Source organism: Malaclemys terrapin, chromosome 7 (genome assembly GCF_027887155.1).
Source record: "Malaclemys terrapin pileata isolate rMalTer1 chromosome 7, rMalTer1.hap1, whole genome shotgun sequence".
Taxonomy (NCBI): domain Eukaryota; kingdom Metazoa; phylum Chordata; order Testudines; family Emydidae; genus Malaclemys; species Malaclemys terrapin.
The window spans coordinates 30,727,288-30,753,833 of record NC_071511.1 but is presented as its reverse complement, the minus strand read 5'-3'; the positions used below and the strand labels follow the sequence as shown (position 1 = coordinate 30,753,833).

Sequence of the window (26,546 nt, the reverse complement as noted above, 5' to 3'; positions counted from 1 at the left end):
CTGGGGTAACAAGCACACTGAAAGGGCCCGGGAGACTGGGAGTGAGTGCAGTTGCCCCAAACAGGTAGATGTACACACACACACGCTTTGTTTTCACTGCAATCTAACCCGGACACGGGTGCTCAGAAGTCTCTCTCAACAAAATCTGATACACCCACACATCCATGCACACATACCAAATGTGATTCAGAGGCAGTAAGGCCAGAAAGGACCCCTGTGATTATCCTGTCTGACCTCCTGCACGCCACAGAGAATGTTACCCACTGATTCCTGCCTCCAACCCATAGCTGGTACTGAGCTACAGCATCTCTTTCAGAGAGCTGCCCAATTGTGACCTGAAGAACGCAAGTGACGAATAATCCAGCCCGTCCCTAGTTGCTCCTATGGTTAATTCTCCTCCCTCTGAAAAATGAGTGCCTTATATTTCCAGGCTGAATTTGTCTAGCTTTGGCTCCCAGCTGTTTGTTCTCACTTTGCCTTTGTCTGCTAGATTAAAGAGCCCTGTGCTCTCAGAAATCTCCTCCCCACGTAGGTGCATCTAGACTGTGTGATCAAGCCGCCTTCTCTCCAGTCAGTGAAAAGGACAGACAAATGCAGCTCCAAAAGTGCTGCATTAACAAACACACAAAACCAACACAGCTGACGTAGCAAAAATTCCCCCTGGAGAAAGCTTAACGGGCTTCCTCTGGGGCTCCCGACCCCCACCCTTTGCCACGCGCCAACTGAACCCAGCATGGCTTCAGTTGGCACTCTGCCTGCCTGCCATGTGCTAAATGTTCCCAGATTGCAGGTGATGATGGGACAAGCCTGCAAACTGCCTGTTTAACCTTTTGCAATCTCCCTTTCTAAGACAGTGGAAGCAGGAAGCGAAATAATGCAATTGGCTACACAGCTGATAAGAGAATCATTAGCAACAGGAATATCACACATCTTATCTCTACATCACAGTGGGAGACAGAAGGAGATCAGCGATATGAGGAAGGGTGTAAGGTTATTACCATTTGTGCTACAGGAGAACTTACAGGCCCCACGCTAAGATCAGGGCCCCATTGTGCCAGGCACCGCAGAGACCCACCGAAATAAGGGCTCCCATGGTGCTTGGTTATGATCTGTGCGACATCCAGCACAATGAGGGCCCCCGATATCGTCTGGCATCCGTACAGAGCTCAACACAATGGGGGCTCTGATCTTGGTTGGATAACCTTGTACAAGCCTCGTCTGCCTGCTGTGCCTCAGTTTCCCCATCTGTATAACGGGGATAACGATACCAACCTCTTTCATAAAGTGCCTTGAGATCTACGATGAAAAGCACTGGTTAACACTGTGTGTTATTATTTATTATTATCCAACTTTCTCATTTGCTTGGAAAATCTGTTTCGGATTGTGGGTGTTGAGCATGGCTAGTTGTAATGTTCCTGTCGAAAACATTTCTCAATTGAAAACAACCTTTTTTCACCCCACAAAATGAATCTTTGTTTCCAGTTGGTTTCGTTCAAAATTTCTTCCTTAATTTTTTTCTGCTCAATACCCAAAGTTTTTTCCAGAAAAGTGAGGGAGAGAGAAGTACTGCCCCCCAAAATTCCCCCAAATCCATTTTTGGTTGGAAGAAAAAAACGAAAGTTTTTTGCGGGAAATTTTTTTTTTTTTTTTTTGGGGGGGGGGGGGGGGGGCATTTTAAAATTTTCCCTGAAAAACAATTAGCATGTGTGTCTAGCTCTGGCATGAAGCTCGTTTTCAAAAGAGGGATAGGGGGAAACCCTCTGTGCCTCGGTTTCCCCATCTGCATGAAGGGTATAATGATTCTTGGGTTGCTGGGATGAACATATTGTTATGCTGAAATGTGCTAACAAGTGCCATGCAGGGGGTCCTGGATCTGAAGACAATCACAGATCCTGTTAAAGCCTGTGGCTGTGCCAAGCATTCTCAAAGGGAGTGTGGGCTCAATGAAAGGAGCAATTGAACATCTTTACAGTAGTAAAACCAACTGCAGACAATGGAGGTGACCGCCAAGGACTGGGAGGAATGGCAGGTCAGAGATAAACCGCGTGGACTGAGGGGTTTCCCTGGTTGTTAGGAGTGCTGAGAGCTAGGAGATCGGTTGCAGGTTGTGTGTGTGGGAGACAGGTAGCCAGGGGAAGCAGTCGTAAGTGGGACCCTGAGAGGGAGCGGAGAGACAGCGTTTCTTGGGCACAGAGCCTGCTGGAGGGGCAGACGTGGGGATTTTGGAGCAAGGAACCAGTCTGCTGTTGGTTAGTTCTGCTGCATTCAGGGTAAAAAGACTTGTAAATAAACAAGATTCCAGGCAGATTAGACCTGACTCATATTGCTGCATTTCCATCCATGCCCACGTGCCCCCATCTATACCCAAACAAGGCCCTGAACACTGAACTAAGTGCTCGGGCAACAGTATTAAGTAACTTGGAAGCATCCATCTGGGGACCCTATAAGCACACTGCCAGGATTCTCATGTCCCATCAAGGATCCCACATCCCCCTAATATCTAGAGCAGGGATTCTCAAACTTCATTGCGCCATGACCCCTTCTAACAACAAAAATTACTACACAACCCCAGGAGCGGGGATAAAGCCTGAGCCCACCCGCTCGAGCTCCACTGCCGCGGTGGGAGGGAGGGGGGCAAAGCCAAAGGTCTATGGCTTCAGCCCCAAGTGGGGGGCCTGTAACCTGAGCCCCACCATCCAGGGCTTAAGCCCTCGGGCTTTGGCCCTGAGCAGTGGGTCTCGGGCTTCGGCCCCTAGCCCCAGCAAGTCTAATGCCAGTCCTGGCAACCCCATTAAAACAGGGTCACGACTCACTTTGGGGTCCCGACCCACAGTTGGAGAACCGCTGATCTAGAGACCAGCTCCATGCCCTTACACTGCAAACCAAACACCCTCATGCTCATGTCAAGGCCCCGTTAGCACCAGGGCCCCAGATATGGCAGCTACAAGCCTGTTGCAAAACCCTTTGTCAAGCATGCTTTGAAGGCGTTAAGCAGAAGCATGTGTGACAAGCGGTTAATGTTGCTTGAACTTCCCTTGGCAATTTTCCCCAATTGCTGTCGGAGCAATGAGCAGTGCCAGCCAACGCAGTGTATTTAAACAGCTGCTATTGACCACGGTCAGTAAGGTGGCTCAGAGACCAGATAACACTGCGAGGGGCTCAAGGCTAGATAAGCAGCTAGAGGGAGCCGACTCACAACTAGTGTAAATCATAGAATGTATAAGTTTGAGGCCCCATAGTACCAGACACTGCACAGACCCTGCCCAAGTTTGAGACCCTCAATGCTTAACCAATCTTTGTTAGGGTTACCTTGCAAACCACACACCACTTCAAGGAGACAGGCCCAGAGAAGGCTGCAATTGGAGTGCACACAGACATAGGGATTAGGGGCACACACAGGGGCAATTCAGGAGAGAATCCGAGATGCAGCTGCAATTTTAATAAACCCTGATCGATGCACAGGGCGGCAAAAGGGTTCCTTTCCCCTGGGTCCTTTTCATGCCCGTTCCACTTGAGATACCAGGCAGCAGCCGCCTTCACATCTAAAGCACCCCCGGAAACAGTGGGGGTCCTTTGTAGCAGGGCAGTCATGCCACACAGATCTCCCCACCCCCCTTTTATAAGCAGGCTGTGAAATGTGAAAGGTCATCAGGTGATGAGTTTTAATTAAAACAGCTTTAAAGTGAGGTGACAGCTGCGTTTTGCAAGTGCGTGTGCTGGTGGGGGGGGTGCACCTTTGGTCACAGTTAATCCTTGGGATGCAAAGACTAAACTAAAATGTGTGCGTGGGTAGCCAGATTCAGTGAGAGTTAATCTTTGTGTTCTTGTATACTGCATGCAAAACTGCATGTACATACTCTTTACGAGCCTGGCTTCAGACCCGGATTGTCAGGGCATGTACAGCTCCCAGCTTGATGGGGCCCTGGTCTCCTCTAGGTCTGTGCACCACCCGGCTTGATGGGGGCCCCAGTCTCAGTTAGGGTCTGTGCAGAACCTGACACAAGAGGCCCTGATCTCAATCTCTCTCATAATACAAACAGCAACAATCACACATGCACTACAGACACTGACCAGTCCTTTCCTCCATATAGGCAGAGCAGATGGGCCTGCATTTGGATAGCAAACTGCCATCTCTAGGGCTGTCGATCCAGCCCTTGAATTCCCCCTGGGGAGAGGTTAAGGGGGAGGTGGAATTCCCCTCTGCGGGATAATTGCAGTGTCTGGTAATGAGCGAGGGGCACTGCCATAGAAAGTGAGCCAGCTCAGCCTTGCAATTTAGGCTCCAGATCACAAATGCTCTGCTATATGATGGTGAAAGGCACCAGGGATGGGTACATGACTCACGCTTTTATTGCACGGCCCTGATCAAGCGCTAATTAGGAAGAGCCGAGAAGGGGGGGAGGCGCATCCCAGCACTGCGCTGCTAGGGCTGAAGTGGGATGGGGATTTGAGGTTGAAAGGAAGCTACCCAGCTCTGAAGCTGTCTCAACACCGTGGTCTGGTCACAGCCAGTGAGTTACTTTCCCCAAAGGGGGCAGCTGCAATCAGGAGCCAGAGGAAGGAGTGAAATAAGGAGCTAAACACACACAAGAGCCATGATCTTGGTCATGTTCTCTGCAGCATCCAGCTCAACAGGGGGGCCCTGATCTCAGTTGGAGCCGGCCCAGCACCCAGAACAAGGTGGGAAGAGCGGGTCCCAATCTCATTTGGGGTCTGCACAGTGTCTGGCACAACAGAGGCCCCATTCTCAGTCAGGCTCTGAGTGCCGCCTGGTAGAATGGCGGGGGGGCGGAGCGGGCTGATGTAGGTCAGGGCAGCCCCTGGTACAACCCGGCCAAGAGGGGGGCCCCATTCTCAGTCAGGTTCTGGGCAGCCCCTGGTACAACTGGCGATCTCAGTTGGGGTCCTCTAGTCGCTCCCATAACACACATAATAAACCCGCTCCGTTAGCAGGGTTCTTCTACAGAGCACGATTCCCCTGGCAGCTCCTAAACTGAGGGTTGAGCTGATGAGCAGTTCCCGTCAATTCTAAGCCATTTGCTTGGCAGCTACTCAAAAGCATCTCACTCCCGGTCAACCCTCTGAAAAGAGGGAATCGCAGCTTAATGCCAGCGAAAACCTGAATGTGCAATACAGCCCAACAGCTATAATCAAGACAGGGACAAACAGGCTCGGACAAGGAATTGTCTGGATCTCACGCTCCTGGCTCCCTGGCAAGATGGCTCCAGCCCGTCGCTACTCTGATGGGGATTCTTCTGGCTAGGAGCAGGGGAACAGAGAGAAGAAGTGACAGGGACAGGGCTGCTCTCACACCCAGGGCTTCTTTCCTGGAGGGAGGTGAAAGGAACCCCATTGATTCCCTTACAACTGCTGGTGGAGGACGCCCTGCTCGACCACAAGTGTCTTGTGTTGTGGTTAGAACAGGGAGGGGCTGGGGGTTAGGATGCCTGGGTTCCATTCTGGCTCTGGGATGGGAGTGGGGTCCAGTAGGTTAGAGAAAAGTGGAGCTAAATGGCAGGACTCTGGGGGGTCTGTTTCTGGAAGTGAGGTCTAGGGCATTAGATCAAGGAGGGAATGGAATGGAAATTTGAATCCTGAAGTCCTAGCCCTAGCTCTGCAAGGGGAGTGGGGGCTTGGGATTAGAGCAGTGGGCTCAAAGGAGAGAGGAGAACTCCTGGGCTCTAGTCCTATCTCCACCCCTGCCCCCGCCCCCACTCTCCAGGTCTCTCTTTGCCTTGTGGTTCTGCACATGTAGTACGCAGCACATATCCGTGATAGGCCATTTGCAGCCTGCAGTCAGCCAGCTAATACAAATAGATTCAAGAAGAACGTTAACATGCAGCGTGTGTTTTCAGGGCAGCGGCAGAATCCGTGATCAGCGAGACTGCGCCGTAGCAGTGGGTGAAAAGCACCAAGCTGATGAGATAACAGTCATGACTATCCTTACAGGCCAGATAGCTGCCCAGCCTGGGGGGAGTGGGAGGGGAGACAAGCGTGTAAGGGAGAGTTCAATAGGGCCAAGCACAGAACTGGGCTGGGCTTTCAGGGCAAGCTTCCCCCATCAAAACTCGTTACAGATTTTAATTAACTGTAGGTAGCTCTCCATGTTCTAGAGATCGGGGCTGGGGAAACTGAGGCATGGAGCTTCAGGGATTGCCCAACATCCTCGACAAGAGAGGCTCTTGCCCTGCATCTCAGGGAGTCAGTTCAGAGCTGCCGGCTTAAAGCAGCATATTATAGTGGGCCGATTTTTGACAAATGCAGTTTACAGGCTTCTCAAGGAAGGTCAGAGTAAAGGATCGAGGCCAGGGATTGTCTTGTTCTGAGTTTGTAAAGCACCTATCACTACAGAGGTCCTAGTCCAGTACTGCAATATAAATAATAATAATGGGCCTTTCTGTCTTTAAAATCTATGACCAACGGGGCGGCTCACATCGCCAGCGCACGGGCCAGAGGAGTAGCAGCATTTGTGCGCTCACTTTACACAAACAACTGCACAGCCTCAAGGGCAGCAGAGCACCAGGCAGAGGCCGTCACTGACCCCAGAGCTACTGAAGGCCAAACCAGCATTTTAACCCCACATCCAGCCTTAATCGCCCGCAAACCTCTGCCCTGCCTAGCCAGTTCCACCTTGCAATTAATCTCTGCCACAGAAGGGCTGCAGTTAGCAACCCCACTGCCCTAACCCGGGAAAACAATTTGATAGCAGGGCTGAGGGGAAATAAATATTTAAAGATGTATTTTGATCAGTGGGGGGGGGGTCCAGGAACCACTTGCTCTGAGCCCTGATGAAGTAGCAATTCAAGCCTACTGTTAGCACCACAAATTATGCGCGCCTTGACTGTATCAGGTGAGGGATTTCCAGTGGAGAAAGGGAAGTATTAATGGCATTGGACAAGGCACTGGGAAGAGCTCAATGGGAACACCGTGAGCTGTTTTGGTCCCCCACATTCAGGAACAAAGGATTCAAACCGGCCCGGTGCAGAGAAGGGGTCCCAGGCTGATCAGGGGAGAACTGATCTTACGAGAGGAGACAGCGAGCTTGGCCTGTTTAGCCTGGCAAGGCAAAGGCTGAGAGGGGATCTGGTTGTGTCTATAGTGGAAGGGGGGACCTGGGGAGGGAGAAGGTCTATTGAAGCTAAAGGACAATGTTGTCACAAGAACAAATGGGGATAAACTGATCAGGAGTCAATTGAGGCTGCGGATGAGAAGGTATCTACCCATCAGAGGAGGGAGTTTGGGTGCAGCCTCCCTCCCCATAGAAGCAGTGGGGGGAAGCAGCCCAGCTGGATAAACTGGAGATTAAATGTCGGGGCTTGCCTGCAGTAGCAGGGACTGGCCACGCTGAGGGAGGAGTCCCCTCTGGGATAGCTTTGCGATCACTTCCACAGCTGTGAGCGGTTCCCTGCCGTGAGCACTGCGCGCTGGGAAGCAGACACTGCGATGGGGGCGGGAAAAGGCAGGGATCTGAAATGGCACCGCGGTGCATGGCTGGCACTTGAGCGCACCCCCACCCTTCCCAGTTACAGAGACAAGGTACAGCGCTGCATTCCGGGCTGCACTCCTCAGAGACCTGGACGCTGCTAAGGAGGGGCAAGGGGGGAGCGTGAAGCAGGAAGAGGTTGGCATCAGAGGAGAGGAAGAGGAAGGGGAGCTTTGGCCAGGGGCACAAAGGAGGCTGGTGGTAGGGGAAGGGGATTTGGGCACAGTGAGTCCAGGTGTCCTTTTAAAAGCAACAGGTTTCAGTCCTCAGAAAGCTGCACAGCAAAAGTACATACAGAATCACAAGCCCAGTTCACACAAGCAGCTCAGCAGAACTGCACCGCCAAATCCTGTTAATCCCTCGCTCTCTATAGCACGTTTACTCAGTAAATCTCACAGCAATTTCCAAAGGAGGTCAGTATCTTTATCCCCAGTCTACAGCTGGGGAAACTGAAGCACCGAGCAAGGCAGTGACTTGCCCAAGGTCACCCAGCAGCAGAGCTGAGTATAGAACCCAGGTCTCCCGAGTCCCAGTCCAGTGTTCTAGCAAAGTGTATGTAAATTTATAGCCAGACAGCATGGTCCAGCAGGTAAGGCAGGCACCAGAGTGGGGTCTGTTCTCAGCTCCGCCATTGACCTCCTGGTGCCTCTGTTTTCCATCCCACCTTTTGTGTAGTGAAATGTTCAGCTTACCAGGGCAGGGACTGTTTCTCACTATGTAGCTACCCTGGACCCGCAATTTCAGGCAGGGTTTGCGAAGCACCTGGCACACAGTGGGGGCCCTGATCTTGGTCAGGGTCTGTGCAGTACTCACCACAATAGAGCCCAGGTGTCCTGACCCCAGCCCCTCTCTGCTCTTCCCCCACACCAGGGCACAAGATATCACAAATTCCTGTAGGCCCAGAATAACAAACCTCCACAAAACCACTGCAAGAGGATCCAGGATCATTCTGATTGGCAGAGGACAATTTAGGGCGATGATGCAACATTCGATGGCTGCAGGTTTCTTCCAGAGGTACAGCAGGGGCACACAAATTGCAAAATATTGCAGGCCTATTGTTCTGATACCTGCCCAGCTCCCAGAATGCCAAGGCCAAGCAGTTAGTGTGCACAGCACCCGGTGTGGTAAATCAATTGCCATGCACGCTTAGCTGGGGATATGCTACAAGCACACACAGCATATTCAGTATGAGCTAGGGTTACCATATTCTGTGCCTCCAAATGGAGGACACTCCACGGCCCACGGCCCCGCCCCCAGCCCCGCCCACACCCCCGCCCCAACCCCGCCCCCTCCCCTGCTTCCCGCGAACATTTAATTCGCGGGAAGCCTGAAGCAGGTAAGGGGGATGTGGGGGGGAGGAGGCGCGGCCCAGGCTGGCCCCCTGGCGGCTCCAGCCTGGGTCGGCTCGGGCCCTGGGTGCCGGCCCCGGCCCCCGGCCGACCACCCCCGGCCCGCCCAGCACTGCCGGCCCCCGGCGGCCCGGCGCACCCCCCAGCTGTCCGGCTCCCCGCGGGCCCGGCTCCCCGCCGGCCCGGCTCCCCGCCGGCCCGGCTCCCCGCCGGCCCGGCTGACCGGGCTCCCCGCCGGCCCGGCTCCCCGCCGGCCCGGCTGACCGGGCTCCCCGCCGGCCCGGCTGACCGGGCTCCCCGCCGGCCCGGCTGACCGGGCTCCCGGCCCGGCACCGCGCCCCCGGCTCTCCCTCCGGCCCCGCGCCCGGCCCGGCACTGTGACCCTGGTTCCCGGCCCGGCACCATGCCCCCGGCCCCGCACCGCCGGCCCGGCCGAGCACCACCGAGCCCTCCCGATTTTCCCGGACATGCCCGGCTTTTGGGGATTTCCCCCCGGACGGGGATTTGAGCCCCCAAAAGCCGGACATGTCCGGGAAAATCCGGACGTATGGTAACCCTAGTATGAGCCCAGCATAAAACTATATTTTAATGGGCAGATCCCATATTCCATGCATTCCCCAGCACACAATCGCCCAGTCGTGAAATCTGTGAGCACATAAACCAAGCTCTGGGATACACGATTAGTGAGGGAAGTGTGCATGGAGGCAGGGCCGGCTCCAGGCACCCAAGCACATGCTTGGGGCGGCACCTGGTAAGGGGCGGCAGGGGGAGCGCAGCGCGGCACGGCATTCCGCGGGCGGGGGGCGCTCTGGCGCTCGGTGGGGGAGGTGGCGCTTGGGGGTGGGGGTCCGGCGGCGCTCGGCGGGGGGCGGTGCGGGCTCCGGCGGTGCGGTGCTCGGCGGGGGGCGCGGCGCGGGGCTCAGCGCTCAGGGAGGGGGTTCCGGCGGCGCTCGGCACTGGGGGCGGGCTCCGGTGCGCAGTGGGGGGGGCGGCGCTGGAGGCGGGTTCCGACGGCGCTCGGCAAGGGGCGGGGGCGGGCTCCGGCGGCGCGGGGCTCGGCGCTCGGAGGGGGGGGGGGTCCGGCGGCGCTCGGCGCAGGGGGGGCCTGGCTCAGGCGCGCGGGCGGCACGGGGGTTCCAGCGGCGCTTGGCCGGGGGGCAGCGCGGCTCTCGGCGGGGGGCTCAGGGGTGGCGCTTTTTTTGCTGCTTGGGGCAGCAAAAAAGCTAGAGCCGGCCCTGCGTGGAGGGGGGATTCACTTCTGGTTGTGCTACATGCTTTGCACTTTTTTTGCACAAGAGCCTTTGAATGGCAATCTAGCCCAAAAGCAATCATATGATCCTGGAGCCAACGGACAGCGTGCGTAAACGGGCGCATCGTGACCCGGCAGCTTTGGGACCTTGGCTCGATTTGCACATTGGGGTAGCAGATCAGAGTGAGGGAAGCTAGACACGAAAGCTCTGTTGTTTTATTCACAAAGCCAGAGAGCCGCTTAAATGATTTTGTGTAATAAAAAGGGAGATAAAAGCTGTCCATTAAACTGAATGCCGGAGCCTGACTTAAGCTATCAGTCCAGCACTTTATAATGTCTCTTTCAATGCAACCCAGTGAGTTTCTGAATCAGGAATTGCTCCAAGGAGACAGGCGGGGAGAGTCTATAAAAAGAAGGACGCTCACGAGCTGGGTTAACAGTAGCTGGTGGGCGTGAACGCAGGCTAGTTAAACAAGAATCAGTCACCCCAGGAGAGGAAATCGCTTCGGGGAACTCCTCAAATGGATGGGCTGGCTTGGGTGAGCGATGGCTCAGCTGCATGAGGAACAGCAGCAGCTCTTAGTTAGTGGGTCAGCCACTGTGCTAGGAGTCAGGACCCCTGGAATGCACACATTCTCACAACCCCCCATAAGGCAGCACTGTGCTGTTATCCCCATTGTACAGATGGGGAAACTGAGGCAGAGATGCACCAAGAACCAGATTTTTAAAGCTATGCAGGCGCCTAACTCATTGGAGCTGAGACTCACCCAAGGGATCTGTGGCAGAGCAAGGAATTGAACCCAAGTTCCAGGCTACCATCCTAACCCCAGGGCCACCTTTCCTCTGCTTCTACCTTTGCAGTATGACAGACCCTGGGGCTCTCAGAAGTTTCCTCCCCTGTGCAGGCCCTTACAGACCGTGATCTAACTGCTCTGTCATTGTCCTCTTGTGCCCCACCATCAGCTGCTCTGTCTCCACCTGCTGTCTCTTTTCTTCTGCTAAGGGTATGGCTATGCTGCAGTAAGGGCATGCGACTGCAGCGCATGTAGATGGACCAGAGCTAGCTCGGGTACAGCACAGGCTGTATAGGGCCACCCGGGCCACAGGGTGATTACTCAGGCACTAGCCCACGATGAGCCCCACACTGTAGCTTCACGGCACCAGTACCTGAGCTTGCCAGATTAAAGTGAGCTCATGTAGGTCTACACAAGCTAGAGTTACACCCTGTGATTGCAGTGTAGACGGTCCCTTCGGTCGTCAGCTATTTGGGGCAGGGACCATCTTATTGTTCTGTCTGTGCAGCAACTAGCACAACAGCGTCTTGGTCCATGACTGGTCAAATAACACCGCTCAAATAACAAAGCCACCCCTGAGTCTGCTCCTCAGCAATACTCCTCCACACTTGCCTCAGTCTTTCCATCTGTAGCATTGGCATCTGCCTTTACAAAGGGGTCCCGAAGTGTCATTAGCGGTGTATAAAAGGAAAGGCTGACAGGAACAGAGTAGCAGGGGCTCTATCAGTGCAGCACCAGAGTTATTAGTTACTGGGGTAAGTAAGTCCCTTTGCCCCAGTTACTGTCTCTTTATTCTATGTCTGTACAGCACTTAGCACACTGGGAGCCTGGTCTCTGACTGGGGCTCCTGGGTGATACCACAGCACTATTCAATAATAGTGATGCCTAGGGCCAAGTCGAGACCCCAGCAACCAATCGAAGCACTGCACTATTCTTCCTCTCACTTCGATACGGTCCCACCAAATCCCACTGCAGCACAATGATGAAATCTGCAACACACTAAGCAGCCTGCACAGAGGCTGGATCTTCCCCGAGGTCTGTGCAGCTGCCCCCACTGCCACTTGCTCTAAAGCCGTGAAGCTGGAGCTCTGCCTTGGCATTAGAGCTTCAGGAAAGTTTTTAACCACATTTTTTTTGCAGGGCGGAAAAAACGCAGGTGCAGCAACCCTACAACATCCCGCAAAGTCGTGTCCCTTTCACAGAGCTGCTAGGGCAGGAAAAACAAACAAGAGAAAATTTCTGAAAACCCCCCCAGAAAGTTTCACATTTTTGGGTTGAAATGACTTTTTGTTTCAAAATGTCCTTTAATTTGAAACCCCCCATCACAGCCATCGGAAAACCAACGCGATCACAATCAAAACAAATCTTCTAACTTTTCCATTTACTGAAAGTTCAGTTGGACCCAAAACAATTATTTCCCCCCCCCCAATTTTTCAGAATTTCCAGAAAAAAAAACCCAAATCCATTCTTCACCCTGGTAAGCTGCCTCCACCCCCAAAACGGTGCAGTTTCCCTTGCCGACGTGTTCTGTAAAGCCACAAAGTTCGAGCTCCGCCCAGGCACTATCCCCGCATCTCTGGCAACTGATTTCCCCAAGGGATGGCAAACAGCAGAGAGCGACAGAGTTGAAGTGACAGATAAAGCAATTTACACTGACACTTCAGCATTGCAATATCTGCTTAGAGTTTGTCTCCTGCTCTTCGCAGTCCCATAGCCATTGTATTAGAAGGCAGTGATTCATAACAGAAGGGACTTGGTACTGGCTTGATCTATCCACAGAGAGCTAGAATGAAGAAGGACCATCACCTGCCTAATAGAACCAGGGCAAGACTAGGGCAGTTGCTGTTCAGCTGAATTCTATAGCTAGGGAACCAGAGAAAAGGCTCTTGATCTATCTATGATACTTTTATGGTCCCCCTCACCATGGTATTTGGCACCTCACAATCTTTACTGCAGGGTTTCTCAATTCGTGGGTCATGACCCAAAACTGGGTTACCAGAATGCATCCAAGGGTCACGGGGCTGGCTGGGCTCGGCTTCCCATACCGGGCACTGTGACCTCCAGGATCGCAACACTGCTCAGGTTTGGCCCTCTGGCATGATGACATGGAGCCACCTGGGCCAAATTTGAATGAGTGGCACTGCAACCCTATATGCCAGGTTGCAAAGCCATTCACACAGATTTGGCCTGACCAGCCCCGTCATCATGCTAGAGGGATGGCTGGGCCGAACATGGGCAGCACTGCCATCCCAGCAATCACAATACCCGGAGCAGTAAACCAAGTCCAGCAGCTTTATGGGACAGGAGCCAAGAGGGAGCAGCTGGTGTCATGTCCTCTGGTAAGTACCAGCCCCCCAATGTACCTGTGACCCTAGGAAAACCCCAAAGCTGGTTGACAAAGGGCTCCCTGGTAAGTAATAGTAAATCTCAGTTGGCCTGACCAGTTTAACACACCACACACACGGTTGTCATGATATGGATCCAAAAGGTGTCATGCACAGTATCTGGTAATGCGCTGTGGTGTATGTTCTGGGTGTGCACTAAGAGTTATAAATATGTGCTGGAAATGTGTTTGCCAAGCAATGCCCAGTCTGCCCTAGACAAAGGAACGTGTATTTGCTTGTCTGACTAGCCTGGTCGTCAGGCAGAGACAATGACGGACCATTTACAGAAGGTAAATAAAGGCATCAAGCGGAGGAGAAGACAGCATGGCATCTACACCCCAGCAGGAGAGAGCAGCTTTGTCTGGGCTTCCCTGTCAAAGACCACATTTCAAAGGTTTAGTGAACTATAAAAGGAGGGGGAGAGAGCCCCTAATTTATCCTTCACTGGGGAGACAAAGAACCCAAGCAGTCTGAGCTCTGCAAGGGGTCCTAGCTAAAAAACTGGGCAGCCACGCTGGAGGAACGACTGGAGAGAAAAACTTCTTTGCATAAAGGTTTCTAGTTTGTTCGGTTACACGGACACCTTAGACAAGTTTCTTACTTCGGTGTGTTTGTAACCATTCCTCGGTCTTTAGTCCTTATACTCGCTATCACTTAAACCTGGGTCCTTCTGTTAATTAAACTTGTTTTACTTGTACTATAAACCAACTCAGTGCTTTGACGGAAGGGGAGGGTTTGTAAACCTCCATAAGTTAATAAGCTGCTGCAGACTGTCTCTGTAGAGGAGCAGTGGATCTGATAAGGTTTTGTGGGTGGTGCAGTAAGGGGGGGGTTGAGTGCTGCAGGTGAAGATGGTTCTGTGGCACTCGGGAGGTCACTGATTGTTATCAGCTAGGCGAGCTTTGGGCTGGCCGAGCCCTAAAAAGTTTGCTGGCAAGGCAGCCAGGCTGGTGTGTCAGGGAGCTGACACACAGCTAAGCAAAGCTCTCACTTGCTGAGGCTGATGGGGTAACAGTGGCTCACAACTCTGGAACCCCAGCAAAGTGTCTGCATATCCTTCCCCACTACACCCCCAGCCCTTTCTGTCCCCCCCCCCTCCTTCCCCAGCCCCCCCACATTACCCCCAGAACCCCACATTACCCTCACACTTTTACCCTGTGCAACCATGGGCCGTGTGTGGGGGCCATGTGGTTTTTGGGAGCTGTCGGCTCCCCCCACCCTCCCCTGGGCTCCAGAGCCTTCCCCCAGACCTTCACTGCACTCCAATTCCTTCCCCAACCTCCCCACCCTACCCCTTGCAACTCCTTCCTCACTACACCACCTGGCCCCATAATCTCTCCACTTCACCTCCAGGCCCCCCAAATCCTCCCCACTCCTTACACTGCTCATGGGGGGGACAGAGGGTGTTTTTTGGGGTGTCTCAGTTTTTTGCCCCTTCCCCCAATTGCCAGTGGGGTGCGTGCCAGTCGTTCACCTCTGGCTGGAGCATCTGGAATTTTAGCTCAGAGCCTCCCCTCTCCCAGTGGATCCCTGCATGGTCTTGGACATCTGGAGAGGTTTCTGGGTAACAAAAAGCCACCACAGTTTAGAGATGGGGCCTGAACCCAAACAGGCGGAGAACCCCACCGCTGTCATGTAGTTATCCTCACAAGCTGCCTGTAAGGCAGGGCAGTGCTCTCATCCCCAGGGGACACTGGGCACAGACAGAAACAACGACTTGCCCAAAGTCACACAGGAAGCCTGTGCGGGGCTTGAACCAGGTCTCCCAAGGTTGTCAGAGGTTATTAATTCCCAAGATGAAAAGCAGTGCAGTCCAGACAGACACACTGGGTTGGATAGCTCAGGATTCCTGGGTTCTGATGTGGGCAAGTCCCTTCCTCATCTTAGTTTTCCTCCCCCTTTATCTATTTAGCCGGTGAGCTCTTTGAAGCAAGGACTGCCTCTCACTCTATGTATGTGCAATGCCTGGCACGAGGGGGGCCCCCCAATCTCAAATTGAACCCAGGTGCTTTGAATCTTGGCCCAGAGCTTTAGCTACAAGCCGGCCTGTCTCTTGAGAGCCTAAGCAGTTAGTGGTGTGTACAGGAATCAAGCCAAATCTCTACATGCTCAAATATTCATTTAGGGGCCTAATGTTAGCAACCAACATCTGAATATTATGTCCCCAGGTTCTGTATGACAAGTGGCCATAATCATGTCTCACTTCATTATTATCTTAACTACAGAGGCCAACTAGTGATCAGAATGCAGGGGACTGGGAGTCAGGACTCCCGGGTTCTATTCGCAGCTTTGCCATCAATTTGCTGTATGGTCTTGGGTGAGTCACTTTCCCTGTCTGTGCATCATGTTTTCCATTTGTAAATGGAAATGGGATGCTTTGTTAATATCCATACTGTTCTTTGAGATCAAACTTTGCAGTCCTCTTACATCTTCATAGGGTCTTCAGGCCAGATCCCTGGCTGGTGTAAATTGGCCACCGCTCCATTGGAATGAGCGTGGCCAGGACCCCAGCAGCTGTAAATTAGTCATCGGAGCTGTAAATTGTCACCAACGGACCTGGGTCAGTGTACGTCAGCCAAGGACGTCCCCTGCCCTGCCCCGTAGGGAACTGGAACCCCTTAGATTTTCAACCAAGGAGCCAGGCCCACCCAGCTCAGTGCTGCAAGCCTCCAGGGGAACAACGCCCTGGCAGGAATGCTCCATTTCATGCAGGAAAAGCCCAGACCAGCCCCCTCTTCCCAGGAGCAGTGGCCTACAAAGGAGTATGTTGTGCCCCCAGGACCGGAAACGAACCCCCCCCATCCGAACACACCCTATTAGTACAGACGAACTACTAGCTTAAATGCATTTCCCTTGCTGCTGTGCAATGCTGATCAGGCAATTACTCATGGCTAATGATGATTATCAAGTCGCGTAGAATTTAATGGACAGGTATTATATTCCTGCTTGTGACTTTACATATGAATTAACCACATATGGGTTTCATGAGGCACAGAAGCAGGATTTATGAAGCACTGACAAAGCCCCTTGTTAGTTAAGACTTTTATTCTTCTAATAAACAGGTTGATTTATTGGGGCGGAAATTAATAAGCAGCACATTGGAAAGCTGAGACGTTGGCGCCCCCTGCTGCCCAGCCATGGGGCGGGGGAGAGAACATTTCAGTGAAGAATCAGCTGTGTCAATCTTAGATGTGTTATTACTTGTTATGTCTAGCAAGGTAGGGTCAAGTGAGATCAGAGGCCCCACTGTGCTGCACAGACAGGTCTAAATACAAAGTTACACCAATATAACCAGAGATGTGACTTTACATCAAGTTAGCGTTTCCAATGCAACGTTGCATGTGGATGCCCTTACATCAATTTAAACCTGGCTTATATCGATTTAACCTCACATCAGTCAATTTACAGGCACAAACTAAACCGATTAAGCCGTTTTAAGCAGATACAAATATCCACAGGGGTTGCACTGGCTTAACTAACTCCGTTCCACCAGGGATTTAAGTCACTGGTGCAAATTCTATATGAAGCAAAGCCAGAAAGAGCCAAATCAGACAAAGGGAAGGAGGGGAAATCTGGGCTCTGTTCCCAGCTCTGCCACTGGCCTTGGGTAACCCCTTCCCCTCACACTGCGTCTATCTTCCCACCCGCCCCTTGTCTATTCAGAACGTGAGCTCTTTAGGGCAGGGGCTGTCTCTCACTCTGCACAAACCGGGGTCCTAACTTTGGTCAGGGTCTCTGCAGCACCCAGCACGACAGGGTTTAAATTATTTACTGCTGCCCAAATTACCATCTTGCCTTCAGCGTTTTCTCCAAATCTGCTGTCGCAGCCTCCACCACTTCATTACCACCTCTGCGTTCCCGTTTCCAGCCAAGAGTCCGAGGCTGCATTTAAGAAATGGCTCTGCTAGTCCCTGAAGCACTCAGCCACAGCAATTTCTCATGCCTTCCAATCCTAGAGAGTGCTCCTGCTCCCCAAACACCTGCTCATTCGCCCTCAGCCACTCTGAGCTTGGCTTGGCCACTGCCCTTCAAACAGCTGCCCTTCCCGTGCCTGCAAACTGGCCCCTTCTCACATCCATTCTTAACCCTCCTGCCATAGGCATATTCCTGGCTTGTCACACTCATTGCTTCACCTCCTCTTGGTGTGCCCCCCACAGCACCCCAGGTTCTGCTACAAACACGAGCCCCCTCTGCTAGCGCCAAAGCGAGTGGGAGGGAAATTTTCCCATCAAAACATAATTTCAACCAGAAATGCCGTTGTGTCAAAAAAACCCAATCACCTTTTTTTAAGGGAACAAAAATTCATTTGCAACCTCCTCATTGAATTGTGGGTCGGTACAGCACCCGGCACAACAGGGGCCTCCTGATTTCAGGCAGGGCCTGTAGCTACGCAGTACAAAATAATCCTCCAATCACTTTGAACCTTCAGGGCTTGCTAGAGCAATTGGAAAAGGGACACTTCTGTTCCCCGTCACATAACACAAGAGCCAGGGGATCACCACTGCAATGGGAGGTGGCCAATTCTAAACTGATCAAAGGAAATACTTTATTCACTTGACACATTATTAGCCAGCAGAACTCTCTTCCATTGGATGCTGTTGAAATCAAAAACTTAGCAAGATCCAAAGATGGGCTGAGTATTTATACACCTCTACCCCGATATAACGCTGTCCTTGGGAGCCAAAAAAATCTTACCGCATTATAGGTGAAACCGTGTGATATCGAACTTGCTTTGATCCGCTGGAGTGCGCAGCCCCCGCCCCGAGTGCTGCTTTACCACATTATATCCGAATTTGTGTTATAGCGGGTCGCGTTATATCGAGGTAGCGGTGTATTTCTAACGAGAATGTCCAGAGCTAGAACAGTAGATTCATAGATTGTAAGACCAGAAGGGACCACTTTAATTGTCTAGTCTGACCTCCAGTATAACAAAGGCCCCATAGGACAGCCCTGAATTAATTCCTGGTTGAACCAGAGCAGATCTTTTAGTAAAACAGCCAATCTTGATTTAAAACACAACTAATAATGGAGAATCCACCACTCCCCTTGGGAAGTTGTTCCAGTGGATAATCACCCTCACGGATACAAATCTGTGCCTTATTTTCCAGTCAAAATTTATCTCGCTTCATCTTCCAGCCATTGGATCTTATTGGACCTTTGTCTCCTAGATTAAAGAGACCTTTACCATCAAACTTCTGTTCTCCATGTAGGTTCCTATACACCGGGGTGGGCAAACTATGGCCCAGGGGCCAAATCCGGCTCTTCAAATGTTTTAATCCGGCCCTCAAGCTTCCGCCGGGGAACAGGGTCCGGGTCTTGTCCCGCTCCATACATGCCGTGGCTCCTGGAAACAGCGGCATGTCCCCCCTCCGGCTCCTATATGTAGGGGGAGCCAGAGGGTTCCGCCCGCTGCCCCTGCACCAAGCGCCTCCCCCACAGCTCCCATTGGCCAGGAACTACAGTCAATGGGAGCTGCAGGAGCGGTGCCTGCGGACCTGGCAGCATGCAGAGGCACCTGGCCAGGCTTCTGCATAGGAGCCGGAGGGAGGGGATATACCTCAAGCAGCTCCTGGAAGCAGTGGCAAGAGCCACCCGGAGTCTGCACTCCTGACCCAGCCCTGATCCCCCTCCTGCCCTCCAAACCTCTCGGTCCCAGCCCAGAGCACCCTCCTGCACCCCCAAACCCCTCCATCCCCAGCCCCACCCAAGAGCTCGCACCCCCAGCCGAAGCCCTCCCCACTCCCTGCACTCCAACCCTCTGCCCCAGTCTGGAGCTCCCTCCCGCACCCTGAACTCCCCATTTCTGGCCCCACTCCACAGCCCACACCTCAGCCAGAGCCCTCACCCCCCCACACCCCAGCCCCCAATTTTGTGAGCATTCATGGCCCACCATACAATTTCCATACTCAGATGTGGCCCTTGGGCCAAAAAGTTTTCCCACCCCTGCTATAGATTGTAACCAAATCACACCTTAACTTTCAGTAAGCTAAATAGACAGAACTCCTGGAATATCTCATTATAAGGCACTGTTTCCAATCCTTTAATCATTCTCAGGGCTCTTCTCTGAACCCTCTCCAATCTAGTAACATCACCTGGACTTGTGGACCCCAGAATTTGACAGTTTTTCAGTACTTGTCATATAAGTGCCAAAGGCAGAGTAACAAAACCTCCCTAACAAAGATTTTGGATGGGAGCTAAACCCTCAGGATTCAGGGCTTAAGCTGATCTCTAGTAGAGGGTTAGGATCAGATGTTCATGGAAAACAGGTTACCCAACATCTGCCCACCACGGGGCTCTCACAACTTCATCTGAAGCATCTTGTACTGGCCACTGTCAGAGGTGGGATACAGGGATGGATGGACCAGTCTGGTAATTCCCATGGTCGAGACAGTTCTCAGAAAGCAGCCAGCTCTAAGCAGAGCCCTTTCCCCACAAGCACCCGCCATGAGGAACACACACAGGGAACATATGGCTAGAGTTTATCTCCCTGCAGCTTAAGAGGCATGTGCTGACCGGGTTGACAGGCTCCTTAGCCAGATGTCAGAGATAAATTGCACTGGAGCCATCTCTCATGGGGGACTCTGGGATGAATTGCTTACAGAATGGAGAGTCTGTGCTAAGGAAGGGGAGATGCCGGGGAAGGCTCCATCATTCAGTTCTGGCACACACCAGATTGGGGACCACAGGGGGAGAAGGTGAGTCAGAATCTGACATCGTCTCATCTTTCAGTGATGTCATTTGGATACAGCATCTCTCTCTCTCTCTCTCTCTCTCCCCCTCTCATTGTTCGCACAGAGTTCCTGGTCACAGAATGCTTTGCAGAAAAGGAATTGGATAAAGTGCCTTTCCCCTCTAGGGGCCACCAGCTCCAATCTGGCCCCCGATCAGAGGGAGGGTGAGTGGCTGGCTCAGGGGATGGGAAATGGGACACGGGGCCTTTCCCCTCAAGGGGGCATTGGCTCCAATCCAGCCCCAGGGCAAGAGAGTTGCAAGGAACAGAACATGGGGCCTATCATCTCTAAGGCATTAGGTCCATGATCACACTTGCCAGCTCCCACAATTCTATCAAAAAGCTCCTGCTACTTGACATTTCTCTTAAAACCCCAACTCCTGGAGTCATGGGATGATGCACGAGTCTCGACTTCCATTTTAAACAAAGAAAAATTTAAGCCAAAAAGCTGGAAATCATGACCTCAAGTGTAACTGCTGCACCAACGCCTGCCCGAGCCTGCAGAGACCCTGAGCCAAGCACACCGAGAAGGGGGAGCTGTCCCAGGGTAACACACGCAGCAACCCCTCCCTGAGTCTGCAGAGAGCCTGAGCTGATCACTCTTGATGGAGGGAGCTGCCCCGAGTGTAATCCAACGCAGCAATGCTGCCAGACTCTGCAGAGCCTGAGCCAATCACTCAGAGTGGGGAGCTGCCCCGAGTAACTGACAACAACGCTCACCTGAGTCTGGCCGACAGCCTGGGCTGCAGGGAGTGATGTCTCACTGGGTCATTTAAACCTGAAGACGCTGGAGAGGAGAGCCTGCCCCACACCCGGCTCAGCTTTTGTACAACAGAGGGGTATTCAGTTGTATCAGAACAGTCATGGAATCTGGACAGCACCCAACCCACCCACCCCTTGAGTTTGGTTCACCCCATTTCCCAATGGGTGGCAGGGTTGGGGTTCTACAGCCGCCCAAAGCTCAGGGAGGGTTAGTTGCAGAGCCCCATTTCCAGCAATATTATGACCCCCACCCCAAGCCAAGCTCACAGAGGGACAGCAGCAAAAACGAGGCCAGTGCCACATGAAACCCACCTCCCTCAATTCAGTCAGACACTGCCCAGCTTCACTAATGGGGAAGGGGAGTTTTGCTCTGAATAAAGGTTTAAAAACAAAACAAAAACCCTCAGATAAATCCACACCCACCCTTCTCCCAGACAGACAGAAACGAACCCCAACCACCTCACAGAGACCTCTCATTAAGTAACTAGGAGACACAGAGCCCATGGACACACATATATAGCAGCTACTGGTGGAAATAGATCAAGCCACCCTCCACAGCCAACCACAATCCTATACACGCACCATGATCTTTGGGCAGGCAAATAACCAACCCTATAGAACATCTGGAAAAGGGCTAGAACCTACACACACAGCAGTTCTTTAGTGGGATGATCGACAGACCCTATACCACATATGGGATGGGGTTAAGTCCTACACAACCAATGGGTTCTGGGGGGCAACAGAACTGTGCAGAAGTGGCACAGGCTGCATGTTCTCTCAGCAGACAGGAGCCCCACCCTCCAGAACAGACAGGCCAGAGCCAAATGGCACCTAGCCAGCTGCTCTTGGGGGCAGCCCAGCACCCTACCCCACTGAAACTCCCTCTCCTGGCTCAGAGCACAGCCTGACGGGCATCTGGCACTCCTGCCAGTCCCAGACATGGATGGGAGCATGTTTTCTCACACCCAACCCTCTTTCGCCATATATTCACCATGGGGTTTGAGCCCGCCATGACCCAAAGCCTCCACCCCAACCAGCAACATGCAGAGAGGAGGAGCTGTTGGTGCTACATGAGCAGGGGGTCCGGTCAGCAGAGGGGATCTGTAACCCACTCACCAGCATTGACGATTGCATCCACCTCCAGTTTGGTGATGTCCCGGCGGACAAGCGAGATCTTCTCGTTCAGGTGATTGTCTTTGGGGAATTTGGTCTCCTCGGGCTGCTTCAGTCGGGCACCTAGAGACAAGGGTCTAAGGTCAGGGATCTTCACGCCCTACAGGAAAAGCATCCAGCCATACCCTGCTTCATCCATTGTGCCACCAGAATCAGGATTCTGGGATAGAAAGGGCAGAGCTGTGCCATGCCCCAAAGCATGATTGGCCTAGGCTCTATCAGAAGTGAGAGGGAGAGCAGATCCCAGAATTGGGGAGCCCTCCACCCCACAATTCACACTGGGTTCTAACATCCACATGGCTATGCTGGGAGACCACTGAAGTGCCCCTCAATCCCAACCCACAGTCCCCTGCTATCCCAACCCTGAGCTCCCCCACCACTGCTCTGTCAGTGCCCCTCAACCCCAACCCATAATGAAAATCTACTACGCACTAATAAAGGATTTTAAAACCCCCAGCCTCACTTTTAGCCATTTTTTTCCAGGTGTCGATGTCCTTCAGTGTGACGAAGTCCTTGGTGTAGTAATGCTCCCGTCTTTGCTTCTGATTCAGACCTTTCAGGTATGCTGCAGGGGAGGGACAAGGCCCACAGAAGTGTTACTAGGGTAACGAGAATCAGGTGCCCCTATAATCACCCCCAGCACTTCTGTAGCGCTTCTCATCCATACAGCTCGGTATTGCCCACCCCAAGGGAGCAAAACCATGAGTCAGACCCCACCCCAACCAGGAGATTTTGTTATAAATAGTGTATTATGGTGTTTGATGTTTGAACTCCCACAGCCCATGCCCAGTGAGTGTGTGCGGGGGCAGGCGGGGACAATTAGTTCTGCTCAATCTCCCGCTTTATTGGGTAAGGTGACTTTGGCTCCTGCTGCAGGAGCTCTCCCCCCCGCCGCTGCCATCTGCCCAACCCCTGACCAGTTCTGCCCCCCACACCACCTCCAAGTCAAAACTGTCCCCCCAGTCTGCCCATCACTTCTGCCCCCTCAGCTCCATCCCTCACCCAATCCCCCTTCACACCACTTTACACCCCACCCCCACTCACTCCCCATCCCTCACCCATTCCCCCCTCATGCCACCTTACACCCCGCCCCCTCCCTCCATTCATTCTGTCTCCAGCCCAGCCCCACCTCTGCACCTCCTGGGCTCCTCACCCCCCTCTCCCTGGCCTAGCTGGAGTGAGGTCCCCCTCCCCCTTCAGGCTGGGCAAGCAGTTCCAGGGGCTCACCCCCTCACACAACCCATCCCCCTTGCTCCCAAGGGGAGCCATTGGCCACCCCCAGCTCAGGGCTCTCCCCTCCCCTGCGGTGAGCATGGCTTCAAGGTTGCTGAGAGCACTTCCAACAGCCACTCCAATTGGCTGTTCACCCCAGGAGGCGGGCCCGTGGGGCAGGCAGCCAGTCAGAGGGGGTTTCCCCAAACAATGCAGTCTGCCCTGCTCCCAGCCCAGCTGAAACCCTGTCACTGTGACAACACTGTGAGAGCCAGGCACGCAGAGCTGTGCAGGGGAGGGGCCTTGCTTGAGGTGGCCCTGCAGAGCAGGGTGGACCCAGGCGCTGGTGTGATGCACTCTGAGCCTGGGCCCCTCCGAGTGGCACGGCCCTGCCTGCCTGGCTGGGGGAGCATCACACCACATCCTGCCAATGCCCACCTGCAGAACCTGAGACTGGGATCCTCTGCAAACAAGGAGTGCGCTGCATCAGGGAGGGGAAATCAGCACCAGACTGAGCCCCCCAAGTCTCTCACTCTACGCCGCAGCATCTTCTCCCACTCTCAAATCATTTTTGGGGATCTTTTTTGCACCCTCTCCAAATTTTCAACATTGGTTTTGAAATGTGATTCCCCACAACTGGATGTACCAGTCCAGCCGGGGTCTCGCCAGGGCCGTATTCAGAGGTAAACTCACCTCTCTGCTCCGACTCACTACTTCCCTCTTCATACATGTCAGGATCGCACCAGCCCTTTTTATCCCAGCGTGACACTAGGAGCTCATCCTGAGTTGTTTGGAAGTGGGTTTTAGCCCACAAAAGCTTATGCCCAAATAAATTTGTTAGTCTCTAAGGTGCCACAAGGACACCTCGTTGTTTTTGCTGATACAGACTAACATGGCTACCACTCTGAAATCCTTTTCAGAGTCACCACTTTCCAGGATACAGTCCCCCCCTTCTCTACGGACGGCCAGCAAGCCTTGTTCCCAGATATATGTTCTCACGTTTGGCTGTAATAAAACATGCTTCGTTGGAATGGGCCCAGCTTAGCAAGCAGTGTGGATTGCTGTGCAGGACTGTCCTCACCATCCCACTCCAAAAATCTTTGAGTCATCCATCAATTTTAGCAGCAGTGATTTTATATTTACTTCCAGTGCATTGATGGAAATGTGGACTAGCATCAGGCCTAGTACTGATCCCTACAGAACTTCACTAGGGATGCCCTGTAAGGCAGATGCCATCCCACACGCCCCCTTGTGACCAGGTACAGCACTTCAGACACACCCTGACAATTTCCCCAACTGGGTCATTAGGAGGCTTGGCAAGGCTTTTGAAGGTCTCATTTAATAACAGAAACTTTTACAGAAACACAAGACCATCACCCAGTCTTCTTAGCAGGGAGGCAGACTCCATCTGTGTTTATCATCCTGGGCCCTTTAGCCAAGAGGCACTCAGCCACCATTCCTTCCCTGGAGCCAGGGCCCTCCATCTGACTGCCGCTCTTCTCCAGGCAGCACAGATCCTAGTAGGCTGGGCCTCCTGCAGCTATCTAGGCTCCTCCTTAAGTTCCTTTCCCTGGGAGTTTTCTTCCTCTGTACCACTGAAACTCCTGCCCTTGGGAACCTCCTCTTCCTAACAAGCATCCTCCTCCAACTGGTCTGAGGCCCTTTATCTGGTCCAGATGCCCATTAACCAATTCACTGCCAAGCAGCCACCTCGGCAGTTTGGCACAATGGACTCATTCCCCTTAAAGAAGCCCATCACAGTAGAGAGGGCCCTGCTCCAGGCTCCCCTTAAAGGGCCAGCCACCCTGAGACTCATCTCCATTCAATAGGGATTCACCCTTGACAGCTACTTTTTGAAATCTGTCAGTTAACCAGTTCTTAATCCAGGTAACATGTGCTCTACTGATATTACATAGTGCTTATTATTGTTGTGCAGCATGAAGTCAAATGCCGTACATAAGTCTAAGTATATTGCATCTACGCAGTTACCTTTATCAACCAACCTTGCAATCTCCTCAAAGAGAGAAATCAGATTTGTTTGACAAGACCTATTTCCTATCAAACTGACATTAATTATAGGCCCATCCTTTCGTTCTATATCACCTGACTCCCATATCAGTTTTTCCATTATTTTGCCTAGGACTGATATCAGGCTAACCAGCCTACAGTTACCTGAGTCATCCCACTCGCCCTTTTGGACTGGTATAACATTAGCACTCTTTCAGTCTTCTGAAATTTCCCCAGTATTCCAAGATTTATTAAAAATTACCATCAAGCAAGCCAGAGATCTCCTCAGACAGCTCTTTTAGGACTCTCAGGTGCAAGTTATCTGGACTGGCTGATTTAAAAATATTTATCCCTCATAGATGTGTTTTAACTTCCTCCTTAGTTAATAATGGACTGAAAAGTACTTCTCACATGAGGATGGTTACAAGTACATCATCCTATGTTTTTCCAAATACAGAACAGAAATATTTATTGAGCGCTTCTGTCTTTTCTGCATCATTAACAGTAGTTTTACCATCTCCAGCTTGTAACTGGCCTGTACCATTGCTAGGATTTCTTTTGTTCTTAAGATACTTAAACTGCTTATTTTCCTTGGCCCTGCCAGAAATGCATTTTTCCCTGATGTCTTCAGTGCCCCTTATCAGTTTTCTACATTTCCTACCCTCTAATTTAGATCGTTGCTATTACTCCTTTTCCATTTGTTTTATATTACTTTCTTTTTAATTTCTAACTGCTGCCTTCACTTTGCCACTGAGCCAGGCTGGGCTTTTGGCCAAAATTGTCATCTTGCGTGATTGTGGAATTGTGGCTTTTTGGCCATCTAATACACTCTTCTTAAAGAGCTCCCAATTTTTCTGTCTTGGACCATTAGGTTCGGCCTAAGACAGCTGTGCCAAGGGCCTAAGAAATCCTGTGCCACCAGCCTTGAGGAAGATAATCCCCTAATTAGGGGCTGAAAAGACTCTTGAGCCTAGAGCATGGGGGCTTGGGTGAGGCTATATGGATGCTGAATCTCAATATAAACTGAAAGGGGCCAGGGAAGAGGGCTGCGGCGTTGGGTTTTATGATAATAAGCCAGCCCCAGAAGGGGTGCAATGATGAAATGCAGAGGCACCAGTCAATATGAGCCCTGCTATGCCATCTTTCACTGGGGCAGATACTGTCTCTTACTCTGGGTTTGTATGATGCCTGGCACAACAGGGTCCTGTTCTTGGCTGGTGTCAGGCACTACCATGATGAAGAGGATTAATAACCCAGGGGGACTGTGCCAGCAGTACAACATGGATGTTTTTGCACTTTCTGCCACTGACAGCTAGAAAGCGGATAGGCCAATACGTTCTCTGTGCCCAGGGCAGCTCTCATGGTGGGGTCAGGGCTGGCATGTGACACTGCAGTGCCACTAG

At 52.4% G+C, this 26,546-nt stretch overlaps 1 protein-coding gene across 1 annotated transcript in view; it reads right to left on the bottom strand.

The window, feature by feature from the left end:
* The window catches only part of MACROD1 (mono-ADP ribosylhydrolase 1), a 194,900-nt gene that overhangs the window by 167,309 nt on the left and 1,045 nt on the right, over nt 1–26,546 (bottom strand). Inside the window, exons 2-3 of the mRNA XM_054036268.1 lie at nt 22,388–22,489; nt 21,868–21,987 (exon numbers count right to left, since the gene is read on the bottom strand). Of these exons, the coding sequence (XP_053892243.1) occupies nt 21,868–21,987; nt 22,388–22,489 (222 nt within the window). The remainder of the gene's footprint in view (nt 1–21,867; nt 21,988–22,387; nt 22,490–26,546) is intronic.